General features: G+C 45.7%; 4 protein-coding genes across 4 annotated transcripts; all 4 read left to right on the top strand.

The window, feature by feature from the left end:
• Positions 1–42: 42 nt before the first annotated feature.
• On the top strand, positions 43–1,225 carry LCP9604111_617 (TauD/TfdA dioxygenase family protein; the record flags this gene model as incomplete). Its single annotated transcript, XM_039069884.1, has 2 exons — positions 43–145; positions 198–1,225. 2 exons carry the CDS (start codon positions 43–45, stop codon positions 1,223–1,225), a joined length of 1,131 nt encoding a protein of 376 aa, XP_038933165.1.
• Positions 1,226–2,582: 1,357 nt separating this feature from the next.
• LCP9604111_616 (uncharacterized protein) lies at positions 2,583–5,517 on the top strand (the record flags this gene model as incomplete). Its single annotated transcript, XM_039069873.1, has 13 exons — positions 2,583–2,766; positions 2,813–2,869; positions 2,918–2,994; positions 3,040–3,198; positions 3,255–3,385; positions 3,436–3,718; positions 3,775–3,950; positions 3,999–4,605; positions 4,653–4,725; positions 4,775–4,956; positions 5,005–5,122; positions 5,173–5,259; positions 5,324–5,517. 13 exons carry the CDS (start codon positions 2,583–2,585, stop codon positions 5,515–5,517), a joined length of 2,328 nt encoding a protein of 775 aa, XP_038933164.1.
• Positions 5,518–7,622: 2,105 nt separating this feature from the next.
• Positions 7,623–9,525, top strand: LCP9604111_614 (putative MFS transporter; the record flags this gene model as incomplete). Its single annotated transcript, XM_039069861.1, has 8 exons — positions 7,623–7,817; positions 7,871–7,958; positions 8,009–8,107; positions 8,168–8,369; positions 8,441–8,756; positions 8,805–9,235; positions 9,289–9,427; positions 9,481–9,525. 8 exons carry the CDS (start codon positions 7,623–7,625, stop codon positions 9,523–9,525), a joined length of 1,515 nt encoding a protein of 504 aa, XP_038933162.1.
• A 693-nt stretch (positions 9,526–10,218) lies between these two features.
• LCP9604111_613 (uncharacterized protein) lies at positions 10,219–12,298 on the top strand (the record flags this gene model as incomplete). The annotated part of the gene is made up of 6 exons (XM_039069850.1): positions 10,219–10,236; positions 10,307–10,435; positions 10,490–10,648; positions 10,719–10,844; positions 10,907–11,047; positions 11,117–12,298. The coding sequence occupies 6 exons, from the start codon at positions 10,219–10,221 to the stop codon at positions 12,296–12,298; spliced, it is 1,755 nt and encodes a 584-aa protein (XP_038933161.1).
• Between the last annotated feature and the right edge of the window lie 2,610 nt (positions 12,299–14,908).

Genomic DNA, 14,908 nt, shown 5'->3' with positions numbered 1-14,908 from the left:
ATTGGTCTCATCCTGATATTTATCTCAGCTGATTTATTCAAAATGGCTACCATGACTCTTTCTTGCAAGCCTGTCACCAAGCCCGATGATTCTCGGGTAGACTTTGGGGCTGAACTCACCGGCTTCGATGTTGAAACAATGACAGGTAAGCAATACTCAAAACAGCTTTATTGGGTTCAAATTCTGATTCATATTAGATGACGACTTTGACTTTCTCCGTCGGACATTGTATGAGAATCAAGTCGTCGTGATCAAAAGCCAAGGCAAACTCTCCCCACGTGCCCAGTACGAACTCACTCGACGCTTCGATCCTTCCGCCGGTGTTTATAGTCATGGAAAATCAATCGACAAGCGCAGCGTCCTCCATGCTGACCTGACAACCATCCCTCATCAACCACAAGTCCAAGTTATCGGCAGCGGCTTGGTCGAAGAGTATGAGGGACTCTCAAACATCCGCCTCAAACACCCACACCACAAGACATTCCACAAGAACCCCATCTCGCCTGAAGAAGATCACGGTTATACACACTTCTACCGCTGGCACATCGACTCGGCCATGTACAATCTTGATCCGCCTTTGGTTACCACGTTGCTGGCTGTCAAAGTCCCCAGGGGCCGCCGCCAGATCTGCCGCTATGACGATGGCACCGACACTACACTTGACGTTCCCCTTGGAACAACGGCGTTTTTCAGTGGATACCGCCTTTATGAGATGTTGTCGGAGGAAGATAAACATTTCGTCCGCACCAGCAAGGCTGAGTACGCACCTCATCCATACATCTGGATGAGCAAGGCCAAGTCCCGCTCCAATGGTTTGGGGATTATATCAGAAGGGTTGGAGCTGGCCGAAGACCAGTTGCCTCCTTTTGAGGCTTCTAAGATCAGGGTGTACCCCATGGCTTGGAAGAACCCTGTTACTGGCAAGATCGCAATGATGGTTTACCCAACATGTGTGCGGAAAATCCATCTCGAGAACGGGCAGGTGCTGGATAATCTCACGGAGATTCGAGAACGGCTGTACAAGATGCAAAGACAGGCCATTGATCCTTGCTACTTGTATACCCATGACTGGGAGGAGGGCGATCTGGTGCTTTTCAACAATCATGGTGTGATGCATTCGATTGTTGGTTCTTTTGAGGAGGATGAGGTGCGCGTGTTCAGACAATGTAATATGGCAGCTAGTCGGCCTCCTTTGGCACCGGAAGATAGCGTCGTTGATGTTTAGTATTTGAATGAAACTAGATATATCCAGACGACTTGTTATATTATTGGACTTCCTGTCTCCAAGCTGCAATCCTAGAAGGCGAATGTTACTCGATCCTGTGAGTATGTTTTGCCTGGATGACATATATCACTCACTGACTAGAATGAAGATATATCTTCGTGAGAGTCACTGCTATCGGACTTAACAAGACACATTAGTGGAGTAAGTAACTCTCCTCCGAAATAGGTACTAAATTTACCTTTCGGATTACTCCGCCGGAATGGGCTACAGTAGTTAGCATGGGCGAATCGCATTCAATGGCGTACTAGTCAAGGTTATGTCCGATCGCTGGTCTACCACGGATCACTCTGAATTTAAAGCTGCAAGCCGAATATTCGAAGGTTCTATTGGAAGTATCAATCCTACAAATGATGCCCTTCTTGTAGTACTTCTTTCGTCAGAATATCGTATCGTTTCCCTCGAAAATGACACATTCCTATATTAGACTATGGGTGAATTTCCCCAATAATGACACCACTTCCTCGAATCCAATCAGCAGCTATCGTGCTGCTTTGATTGGTCTAGCGTTGAATCTAAAGGCACTGGAACCTCCGCAATATTGGTGAAGGAACTCAAACGAGTTCACCGCCCTTTTAATTCTGCCGGTTCTGCCGGTTTAAAACTCATGTGACTTACTACCGCATTGTATACTTGATTGGAAAGCGGTCTGTAAAGGCGGTCAATTTAGAGGTTACGGAGTGGGGATAAGCTCATCAACCCGCCTCGGCACGCCATCCATAATTTAAGCTCTTCCCACACCGAAGTCACACCGAAGATGTGCCTGTTGGTGTACTTGGCATGTCTTGACTGAGTTGTAACGAAAAAGAGCATTTCTACAAGTACCCTTTTCCAGTTATGGGTCACTTTTTACAATGTTATTCCTCCTTTGCCACTAGTATCACACTACTTGGAATCACAATATTTCTCATACAGACGGTGGAATCTCTTTAATGTATAAGACTAACCCCTAACTAGGTCAATGCGTCGTATCCCCGCACGGGGCCTTGCTGCCTTGCGTCAGCAGGTGTCTCGGCAAGTGTCCGTACAACATATGTTGTAGATAACTGGGTAACTAACCAGTTAGGTTCATGCTAACTGAGATAATAAAACCATTTGAACCCTATGGATTTGGACTAGCTTCAGCGCTTTGGCATTGTCACTATATTGGAAGGAACTTGTTGCCATTTTGAGTGGATCTATCGTCACATCTGCGTCCTGCCAGCTGCAGACAAATATTAAGAAATCAGCGTCCTGTCTTTTTTTATCTCTCATAACATCACTTTTCTTTTGTGCACATCCGGTCAAACGTATTTCAGCTATGGCGAGCTCTAAAGATCTTGCCAAAGATCTGAATATATCGGAAGTACCAGCGGCAGATCTCGAATCCGAGAACACTAATCAAGATCCGGGAGAGTGGCTGTACAAATCCGACAGAGCAGAACTCACAGAGCTCACACCAGTCGAAGCCTTCAAATGGAGTGTGGAGGGGGACCAGTCACCTTGTAGGTTGACCCATATATCCCAACAGCCGATTTTAACACTTCTTAGTTCCGGAGGTTGCGGCTTGTGTGTCCAACAAAGATGATCCCACCATCGCCTGCAATAGTAAGTCATTGACCTTCTCGGTTTGGCTGAACTAACTCTCCATCACAGCTGTTCGGGCCTGGATATTGATGACCGTTTTTGTCATCCTTTTCTCCGGAGTGAATCAATTCTTCGGCCTACGATATGTATGTTTCAATTAACTCCACTTGGTATTTACTAACATCTCCTAGCCTTCCCTCACAATAGGATATGTTGTCGCTCAAATCCTCGTTTTCCCGATTGGAAGAGCATGGGAAAAGCTTCCGAGGTGGAGGGTACCTCTAGGAAAACTTTCGTTCGATGTCAACCCAGGAAAATTTACAATCAAGGAGCACGCGTTCATTGTTATTGTGAGCATAAGCAAAGTTTCACGTTCTTATGAATTATATCTAACAAATCAAAACAGTGTGTCAATATCAGTGCTACCACTGCTTACGCGCAAGGTGCCTTGGTAGCGATCGTCAGTCCCGTATATTGGAACCGGGACCTCGGAGCTGGCTTCTCATTCCTGTACCTTTTGACGACACAGATGATTGGGTATGTGCATCCTGATTCCTCTATCCTATTCAGTCACTGATCATTCACAGGTTTGGTCTGACAGGTCTTACCCGCCGTTGGATTGTGTACCCTGCTGCCTTGGTTTGGCCTACTTCACTGTCATCCACTGTTCTTTTCCGAGCACTACATGAGCCAGAAAGCCGTACGTCAGCCAATGGTTGGACTATTACTCGTTATCGCTTCTTTGCCTACATTACGGCATTTGCATTTGTCCTATTCTGGTTCCCCGACTACATCTGGACGAGTTTGAGCGCTTTCGCCTTTGTGACGTGGATTGCGCCTGATAATCAGAAGGTCAACACGATATTCGGAGTAAGCTCGCATGAATTTTGGCAATCACTACATGAAACTAATCTCGTTTTGCTTAGATGAATTCCGGATTAGGTTTGATACCTATCAGTATCGACTGGACACAAATAAACTACGCTGGTTACCCCCTGATGACCCCCTTCTACATCACATGCAATGCTTTTGCGGTTGTTGTGTTCTTTTACCTTTTCTTATCGCCGATTCTGTACTACTCTAATGTGTGGTACAGCGCATAGTAAGTTTCCAGTCTGATTGAGGGGATTCCAATATGCTGATGTTGTAGCCTCCCTCTCCTCTCGTCCAGCACTTTCGATAACACGGGACAATCCTACAATGTATCTCGTGTGCTCAACTCAGCCTTGGACTTCAGCGAGAGCAAGTATAAGGAGTACTCTCCCATGTACATCTCAATGTCCTATTCTCTGACCTATGGACTGTCTTTCGCTGCGGTTACTGCAATCGTTGTGCATACATACCTTTACAATGGTACCGAGATTTGGGAAAGGTTTAAGAATGCACGACATGGAGGTGAAGATATTCATCGCCGATTGATGCGCCAATATAAAGAGGTTCCAGAATGGTGGTACGGAGTTCTCACGGTGGTGGTGTTGGGACTTGGTATCTTGACAACCAAATACTGGGATACGGAGCTGCCGGTCTGGGGCTTTATTGTGGTTTGTTTCGGATTGGCAATGCTTCTGATCGTTCCCGAGGGTATTCTGCAAGGAACAACCAACCAGCGCGTGTTCCTCAATATCATAACGGAGATGATTGCCGGATACGCTTGGCCCGGGAAGCCTATCGCTAATCTGATGGTGAAATGCTACGGCTATAATGCAGTGAAACACGGCATGGATTTTGCTCAGGATTTGAAGCTCGGGCAATACATGGTATGCCTGTTTTGTACTCTCTTGGTCGACCTTTGCTAATTATTTAGAAAATTCCTCCGCGTGTTCTGTTCTTTGGCCAGATCTACGCTAGTATTCTAGCGACAGCAACTCAGACTGGAGGTATGATGTTTTGTCAAATCTGTGTTACATTTTGAGCTGACGACAACAGTCTTACGATGGATGTTTGGACATATTACTGACCTTTGCGAACCAACAAACAAACAACGCTTCACATGCAACGGTGCTAAAGTGATGTACAATGCTTCCTTAATATGGGGCACTATTGGTCCGCAGCGAATGTTCCAGTCTGGACAAGTGTACAATGGCCTTGTATACTTCTTCCTTATCGGGGTAAGTTCTCAAACACTTTGATATTACTGCAGTTTACTGACTCTCCAGCCCGTTGTTACTACACTTGTGTACCTTATTTACCGCCGCTATCCCAACAGCTGGGTTCGCTACATCAATGTCCCGATTTTCTTTAATGCGGCGGGTAATATTCCTCCAGCAAACACTAGTATGTCTCTCTAAAGTTTCGTGGTAGGATTACTCGATCTGACCAAATAGCTCAATATTCCCTCTGGTTCATCTTCGGTTTCATTTTCAACTATATCATCCGCAAGCGTGCATTTGACTGGTGGAAGCGTTACAACTGTGGGATCCTACCTCGTCAAGTTTCCACTCCTGAGAATAAGTCGCTAATTCAAGACGTGGGTAGATTTGCTGCAAGCAGCCATGGATACCGGAACTGCTATTGCGACCATCATCATTTTCTTCGCGTTGGGCTACCACGCTGTCAGTTTCAACTGGTGGGGTAATACAGTGGGATCCAATACGGCCGATTCTAAGTCCGTTCCCTGGTTGACAGTCCCCAAAGGCAGCTTTTTCGGAAAGGGCCCTGGCGAGTTTTGATTGAGAAATGAACTCGTTGTTCAGCACGTGGTAATAAAGTGATCGGACATTTGGAATGTGTACAAGTTGATACTGGTCAATCTTGAAGTCTGCAAGTCGCGCGTCCGGGTTGACGATGTTGATGATCTCGAGAAGTTGAAATACCAGAAGAATTTATAGTGATAATTCTTGTTGACACGACCCCAGTGAAAAATATAATCCAACGCCGGATTGTTTCTCTGACCTAGTTCGAACGGCCATTTAGCCAAGGATCCTGTAATAGTTCCTTGGCCGTTATTCTATCTTCTGGTTTCCATTGAAGCATATCCTTCATGAATTCCAAGAACATCTCTTTATTTCGGCCACTCAGAAATTCTTCTGACTTGTGCAAGGACGCATCTTTCCGGATCTCAAGATCATTTCTCCAATGCCCCGTGGGATAATATTATAAGCCGCATGCAATGAAATCTTTTGTTCAGTCTACTAGAATCATATCGTGGATGACATACCATCTTTAGAGAAGAACTCAGGGCTTCGCGTCCCGCGCCTGATTAAAGTCAAAGGAGGCGGGCCTAGAATTGCGATGACTTCAGCAAGATGCGCACGCGTGGAATACCCTTTCCTATCGGGATCGTCCCCATTAAACAAGTCCTTGCCCTCAAATAGGTCCCACGCCTAGTTTCTCGTAGTGATGAAGTATTGAACCTAGTATCAGGACATGACAACACGATAAGAGCTTACCATAACACCATCGTTCCATATATCAATCCGATAGCTCCATTCTGCCTTTAGCATGGCTTCCGGTGCTTGGTACTTCTGTCGCAGGATATCGCCAATGTTAGGAGGATAGTAGTGCCCCTTTTTGAACCCTTCAAACCGTTCTTCTTCGAGGGTTTAAGATGGACTGATTGTTTCAAACCCGCTGGTTGGAAAGCGAAGAGGAGGTGAAGGGGCTCTTCTAGATACTACCTTGGCCCATTTGATCAGAGAAGCCATAGTTTTGCATTGTAAAACCAAGAAGAGACCATGTTAGTGATCACCGCCTGCGAAGGGACCATAGTTATTGGGGCCTGGCCTGGATTTAGACCGCCGGCACGGAATAGCCCGACCCGATAACCCTATGAACAAGAAGCTTTTGGCGCCATACAACATACAAATTCATGCATCCCATTTTGCCAGGTGGTTAACACTCTCTTTAAGATGTACAAAAACAATTAAGCAAGACTTCAATGAACTAATGACAGGAATCAGAGGAAATAGTGTCTAGAAAGATATATATGACGTAGGGGCCGCAGGAGTTGTCGGGAATGATTATATAATCAAGGCCCCTGGTTTCCGAGGTTTGTTCCCCGGAATCCGTTCGTTCTTATATTAACGTCCAACATGTTTAGGTGTAAGGGCATTTAATGGGATAGAAGGGATTTATGGGTCTAATTTGAAGAATGACTTGCATAATACGCAAGATCTCAAATTGAACTCGACGCAGCACGTGTGCCAAGCCAAACGTATATTCTATGGACCCCGCTCAGATTCTGCAAAGAACTAGATTTTGAACCTAAACTGATTTGTTGCAGGATTTTCTTGTTTCTCCAAATGATGATCCAATGGGCACGGCAAAGCCCCGAGTGTCAAGCCAATTGCGACAGGATTCTAAATAGATAGAAGTTGATCATACGGCCCGAGAAACGCGCAATTGCGGCGGCGATGTCGTGATACATGAATGGCTCCACCCACCTCGTCACTTTTCTAAAGACAGTATCTGATGCATTTAGGTAGAATAGAGCCTCGAGATCAGTGCTGTTTAAGTTAGCTACTCGAAACACCCAAGTTGCCCGTCAAGGCATCTATCGACATTTTAGATATCACTTGCACCCCTGTCAGAAACCATTCTGTCTCATCGCATAATAACCCCCTTGGAGACTAGCTGGAATCTTATATCCCCACTATGTCCATAGAACTCCCTGGGGTTGCGTATGTTGTAGGCCGTGGCTCCTATTATTATTGTGTAATCCTCCACATGGACCGTGCTGCCAGTCAAGCGTGCGGTTTTATAAAACTCTACCTCGTCCCGTCTTTTAATCTATCTTTAACCTTTTGAGTTCGAGAGACCGAGAAAAATCGACAGCATGGCCTCGCAAAAAGAAGCCGAAGTGTCGGTATCGCCTCCTATCTCATCAACCACCTCATCAGAACGGGACGAGAACTATGAATTTTATAAACAACATCACGGTCTCGAATACACAGCACAGGAGGCCAAGAAGGTTCTGCGCAAGATCGATATACGCCTCATTCCATCACTGTTCTTAATTTACATGCTGCAGGTGGGAAATTCGCATGTCTCGCTCATTGCAATCCAAGTACTAATCTCATGCAGTATCTGGACAAGAACAGCATCAACTTTGCGTCTGTCTACGGTTTAAAGCAAGGGACACACTTAAAAGGACAACAATACTCATGGCTCAGTGAGTCTTCGGTTCTGAAAACTTATAATGCAAATCACTAATCTGACCAGGCTCCATTTTCTACTTCGGATACCTCATTGCGCAATACCCTGCAGGGCTAGCATTGCAAAAGCTGCCCGTCGGCAAGTTCCTTGCGATTACAACATTAGGTAAGAAATATCCTATGAGGACTAGGAATGTGTACTCAAGAACCATGCTAAGAGAAACAGTATGGGGCGGCTTGCTCATGACGACACCTGCATGCTACAACTTTGCTGGAATCGCAATCAACCGCTTCCTGTTAGGAATGATCGAAGCAGTTGTAACTCCTGGATTTGTTCTTATGACCGGCATGTGGTACACATCCGAAGAACAACCCCTGCGATTAGCGTCATGGTACTGCACTAATGGTATCGCGACGATGTTCGGAGGGTAAGTGACGACCAACCACCCACCTCTATGAGACTACATTGGAATCAAGTCTGAAAGCTAATCAATTATAGTCTTATTGGCTATGCGGTCGGACATATCACCACTGGACTTCCACGATGGATGTATGTATTCCTCATTTTTGGAGCTTTCTCCATCGCGACAGGAGTTTTTGCCCTGATACTTCTCCCCGATCTTCCGTCAACTGCCAAATTTCTCAGCGAGCGTGAGCGCGCCATAGCCGTCGAGCGTGTTGCCATCAACCGCCAAGGTGTCAAAAGTAGTCAGTTCAAATGGTATCAAGTCCGACAAGCGGCTCAGGATCCGAAGACCTGGCTTTTGTTCATTATGGCGATTGGTGCACAAGTCCCAAACTCGGCGTTGACCAGTGTATGTCTTCCTATAATTGGATGTAAACGAAGCTAATAACTAAAACAGTTTACTTCCATCATCGTCGGCACTTTCGGATTTGATACGCTCGGAACTCAATATCTTCAAATCCCGGGCGGTGCTGTTCAGTTCGTCTCTCTCCTTCTCGGAGGTTATATTGCAACAAAGTTCGATGGCAAATTCCATTCAAGATTTACATGCATGATCTTTGCCTGCACGATCTGTATTCTTGGAGCGGGTCTCCTTGTCGGACTGCCTAGCAGTAACAAATGGGGCCGCCTTGTTGCGCTTTGGCTATGCTATTTCCAAGGCTTGGGATTCAGCATGAGTCTGACAATTGTTAGCTCCAACATTGCTGGATACACTAAAAAGCAAGTGACAGGTGCCCTATTGTTCACTGGATACTGCGTGGGAAACATCATTGGACCTCAGACTTTCAAGTCCAGTGAAGCCCCTGGGTACAGCAGTGCTTATATTGCGTATGTTGCTATTCATCCTTGTGCAAAAGCTTTGATTGACTGGGTTTATACAGGATGCTCGCTGGCTACTCAGTAAAGCTGGCCTGTATTGTCGCTTTGTATATTTACATGTACCTCGAGAACAAGCGTCGAGACCGCGAAGCAATCAATGGCCAGGAGGTTGAGGCAGAAGGTGTTGAAAATGGCATGCTGGTGAGTGTCAAGCCCCATGAAGCCTCGATATAAGCTAACTCATATCTCCCAAGGACAAAACTGAGATCGACAACAAAGGATTTAGATACGTTCTGTGAACACTACTTACTCTCTATAAATTTGACAACGCTAGAAATAATGATGTTCTTTCGAAATTAAGTTTAGCAATCCAAAACACTGAAAGTCAATTGAAGTAACCTAATAACTGACCGACACTTATGGACTTGGAAATGGTTCAACCGTATTAGCTTCGGAAATAGTAGAGATAGAACACGGTTCTGGCCTTTATCTCTACCATCACCCATGTAAACAAATCTTGTCTCTGAGTTTAGGTGTTCACAGGCAGTGACGGCGTAGAGGCTTCACTCTATGGTATGAAATAGCTCTTTTAGCTCCGGACTTTCATCTAATATACTTAAGTCCTGTTCATTTTTTGACTTAAGGCATAGACGGCTGAAATTTCACCAATGGGGGAACTATTTCCTACTTTATTCTACGGCCAATGGATCCCAACCTTGTGTACGTGCTGGGCGTGCTATAACAAGAGACAGACTCGTGAATGTGCGGTAGTTATAGATCAGACGAAACACTTTAGATTAATGTTTGTCTAGAGCAAAGACCATCCTCGAGGCCGTTCCTATTTGGGGTTGCTTATTGCAGTATAAAAGGCATCCTCAGCAATTATATCTGCTTCCTTCTTCCTTCATACTCTTCATCATCTCATCAAGAACTTATCTTCATCTACCAACTATTCCATCTCCACTTCAATTCATCAATTTATCTAAGCCCTAATGGGAGAGTTTATTATGGTATTTTGCCCTATCCTAGTCGGTCTATTGCTTCAAAGGATTAGGTACTAACGACGGCTACACTATCTAGGCTGATCCATACGCCAACCTCCTTGTGTGTGAACCATTCGACTGGTGGGAGGACGTGGAGAACGACATCGCTATGAAGACACAAGCCATCCCTACAACTCCTACCGTCCCTATCACCGCCACTGAACTGGTATGTATACCCACTTCCATCACACATACCTACTGGCAGTTGCTACACCATTAGGTTGATAAATATTCCCCTCTTCTTACTCGGGGGCAGTTTAACTGGTTGGAGGACAATGAGGATGACATTGCTATGAAGACCAAAGCCCTCGTCATCCCCACTCCCGACACCGAGAACATGGCTACAGCTTCCATTGGCCCTGCCATCGACAGAAATGTAGTATTGATTCCCACTTCTTTCTCACATATCGACTTCGGAATTATATACTGACAATCTTTACACTATATAGGACGACAAATATGCCCACCTTCTCGAGCACGAACAGTTTGATCGGTTGGAGGATGTAGAGAATTATATTGCTATGGGCATCGATTTGGCTACGATTCCTAGCAGCCCTGCTACCACTAGCAAACTGGTATCTACCATCCGCTTCCAGCCCACTTTCAGACACAGACACTGACAATGGCTACACTATAGGACGACAAGTATTCCAAACCTCCTGTTCATCAAGACTGTTTGGAGGATGATGAAAATGACACCGCCATGGACACCAAATACCTGGCTATTGATAATGAACCTCCCGCTACAACCAACGGTCCCATCATAGCCGTCGCACTGGTATTTATTCCCACTGCCGGCTCCTCTACCTCTTTGGAACCTTAGGAACTGACTGTGATATACCTATAGGACGATTCATATGCTCACCTCTTGCACCGCGAGACATCCGACTCGGTCGATAATGCTGAGGCCACTCTCGCCATGGACCATCAGCCTGAGATGGCCGTTACCATGTCTTCCAATGAAATTATTGACTCCCCGCAGCCAGTCGAACTTAATCAGTCGCTCGATATCCCAAATTCCGCCTCGACCACGGAGCCAGTTCAAAATTTACAGCTGGCCAGTCCCCAACCAGAACTTGATGAGTTCAATTATCGCGCTGAAATTTGCAATGAGGATAACACTATCCACCACTGGAACTGGCTGGGCTGGCCAGTCTATACACGAACTGCCACCCCACCAGGGGTCTCACTTGCTTTTATGCAAGCTATACCGAAAGCACCACGGGGAAGAGATAAGCTCCGTGTAAACTCGATCATGAAATGTGCAATCGAGTACATTGACCCTGTCATTTTAAAAGTGGACAGAGGGGACGAAGGTATCTTGCAAATGTATGGGTCTGCAATGATTGAAGCATGCGAAGGTCTCACCTACACTCACTATTCTCTCCACGGAAATTGGATGAGTGATGATTTCTCAATGCGGCGAAGGATCGTTCCTGATGCTGGGGAGTCAGAATTGGAAAGATTTGCAATCGGGCGATTCGCCGTTGCAAATGGCCTTCTTGAAGGTGGACCGTTTATTTCTCGATATGAGTGGTTGGATTGGCGAGATCAACTAGTTGCTGCCAGCAAGGAACCCGTTCGCTCTCCTCGGAAACGCACTTGGAAGCCGACGCCTTCCAAGCTCAAGATCGAGTCGACATCATCCAAGGAGCTATCACCACCAAGCCGACCCCTCACTTTCTCTTCTGTCCCACTTGAGATCGTGGGCAATACTCAAAAGGCTCGGATCACCACAAAGACGATTCACAGCTCTGTCGTTTTCCCCATTGGAATTATGAGAACCATCATGAAGAAGACCTGGCCTGTGCCTACCACTGTTCCTAATACAGTATTTTCTCTCCCGTTTGGCAGTATGGGCATATTCATCGAAAAGCCTCTGGTTACTTTTAGTAACATCCCCCGCGAAATGTTCGTTTTCCCCCTTGGAATCATGTGGGGATTCATGAAGAGGGCATTGCATTTGATAAGAGCAGCTTTCACCCCACGCGTGCTTTTACCTGAGACTCTTTCATCATTGTCAGACTAAGGAGGGTTGAGGTTGAGGTTCTTTCTCGGAATGCTGCCACTGTCAAGTGACATTTCAGTCACTTTAGGACTACGGTCCTTTCTATGATTGGTTTCATTTTGGCTTGCTTTCATATGGTTGGATATCATATGATAGTTTGGCGCTAGATACTTGAAGAATAGAATTTTGTTTACAGGTTATTATTGCTCGCAGCTGATATCGTGATGAGTTCGCACTCTGATTCAGTTCACTGCACTCTGATATTTCTTCACCCATTTGAAAAGGAACTGTTCGAAGTCACCTCTCTCCGCTCCCGACAACTACTTTAGTCCCAGCGCATAGGTAGTTTCCTTTTCTTTCCTCACGCAATTCACGAGACTTTCCATAGTATCTACGTTTTCATCCATAGACTTCTTGATTCCATCTCAAACAGGTCATAAGCCCTCGTTCTTGAAGCCTCTGCATCACTGCAAGCTTCAATCCCTTATTTCCTCCCATTGGTGCTAGCATCGCACCGCCCCATCCTGGAATCTCATTTCGCGAATCGGAATTCCAACCGGCCGAGACTTACATCCCGGTCACTGCACTCCACACAGTGCGCTTCCATCCTTCCAATTGGTTGACCGCCAATCTTGCTGGCCGTTCGACTTTTTGATTTGTCGACCGTCGCATTCTTGGCCGTTCTACTGTACATACGGAGTACAAAAACCCAATTTGATCTACTGCCTCGTGTAGTCGGTCACCATCCTTTAGCCCAAAATGTCGGGGAACGTTGATTCAACGACCCCCGAGGACTCTCCACCAAAGAAAAAGGAGACTCAACCATTTTAGGTGTTTCCTTCTGCCCATATACTGCTACATAGTACACTATTTATGCTCGAACAAAGTATAATATGAGGATTGTTGATGCAACCCTCAGTACAACCTTCCCGATTAGGCACGACAATGTATTCTGCCATAATTTCTGCCGTATATTCTGCCCACTTCCGGTTTACATAGTGAAAAGTGGTGGAAAATCGATGATAAGGCGAGTGTATATGTGGCAGAAAACCTCAATAAAATCTTTAACTAACTAAAAATAAAAACAATTGCTCCGAAAATGGCAATCTTGTGGACAAACTTAGTAATCAAAAACACACAAAAATATCACATGATCGGTAGCTGCTATTTCCCGCGAAGGCGGTATAGTAAATCGGAAGGGGTGTAAGATGCAGTAGTTACCCGATTAGGAACGTACACCTGAAAAGTTAACAATACCTTTTTCCTTCGGTGCGGATGCCACGCCTTTTCCCTCATCACAGGGTGCGTCCTCGTCGAAGGGAAAGAGTGCGGTCCCTATGAAGTGCATTCAACTAAAACGTAGGATGAACAAAGAAGAAGCAAGTTGCAAAGTGGAATGACATAGCTGACCACTTTGCAAACGTTGCAAACAACCAACCTTCTCGCTTAGCTATCTAACAAACAATCTATGGAATGCAAACAGTAGTCGAGCGAGCAAACGAGCAAACATGAAGCACATGATAGCGATTAATCGTAGACCGTGACATTCTCTCCCTCCGCCACAGAATAATGCTTGATGGCCTAAGGCCCTCGTAAGTCAGGACCTAGATATAACGACAGCCAGCTCTCTGCCTCCTTGGCTCTCTTTCTATTTTCATATCACCATCATTTATAAATCCATATATATTCTTTTTCTTAGGTGATCGTTTATTATATCGCATTCTCATTGCTACAGAAGCCATTCATGATATATTCATTTATACACAAAGCCCAACGGCTCCTTCCCTTTAGGAATCATCTTGGCTAGGAGTTGGATGGCTTTTCACAATCACTCGGATAGTATGTCTTCCCCACTCTGCCTATTTATTTTGTGAGGGGACTAGGAGACTAATTGTGGCTAAAATCGATAGGATAATCTACATGCATCCTACCTAATGCAGATTTATCGCGATCAGGTTTTCCTCTCGGGGGGTGCGAGCTTGGCCCGCACTATCAACGAGCAAATCGAGAATCACAAGTCTGCACTTCACCATGTTGTGGATGTTCGCGCCAATGACCTATACGTCCCCTGCTCGCGGGGCCAGACACTCTATCGAGTCCTGACATCCAATCGGGTACTAGAGTCAGCCAAAGAAGCTGGGTGTTTGGGGGGATCTAGGCACGCAGCAACAGCCTGTGCCCTAGGCAAGTGTGCAACAAGAAGCATAGGGATCGCACTGTTATTTTAATCCAACAGTCAATACTTCCCAATCTTCGAGCGCTCATTCGTACCTCTTGGGTCCTTGAAGCCAGTCCAACTGTCAAGATTAGCTCGAATTCTGCAGCTCGTGACGGTCTCCCGGTGCTAGCTCGACAAATTCAAGTACCGAGCGGCAATTTGCAACCAGGATGGTACAACCCACCACTAGATCTGGCTCGACTGGCCAGTTTATACACGAACACCTGAGGTGTCACTTGCATTTATGCATTCGGGTACAGCAAAGATCCAGATAACGGAAGGTGCTTGAGGAAAAAGGACAACAACACAGTGGTCAGATACTTGACTCGTCGGAGGAGTCTTCTTCGTTTTCTTCCGAGGGGCCGACGAGGTACGGCACTCTCGAGGAAGTGTCTGCAAGTCAGACTACTTTT

The sequence above is a fragment of the Penicillium roqueforti genome (assembly GCF_015533775.1).
Source record: "Penicillium roqueforti strain LCP96 04111 chromosome Unknown scaffold_01, whole genome shotgun sequence".
NCBI classification, from domain to species: Eukaryota; Fungi; Ascomycota; class Eurotiomycetes; order Eurotiales; family Aspergillaceae; genus Penicillium; species Penicillium roqueforti.
Note: the sequence above shows the minus strand (reverse complement) of the source record. Positions and strands in the feature narration are given on the sequence as shown.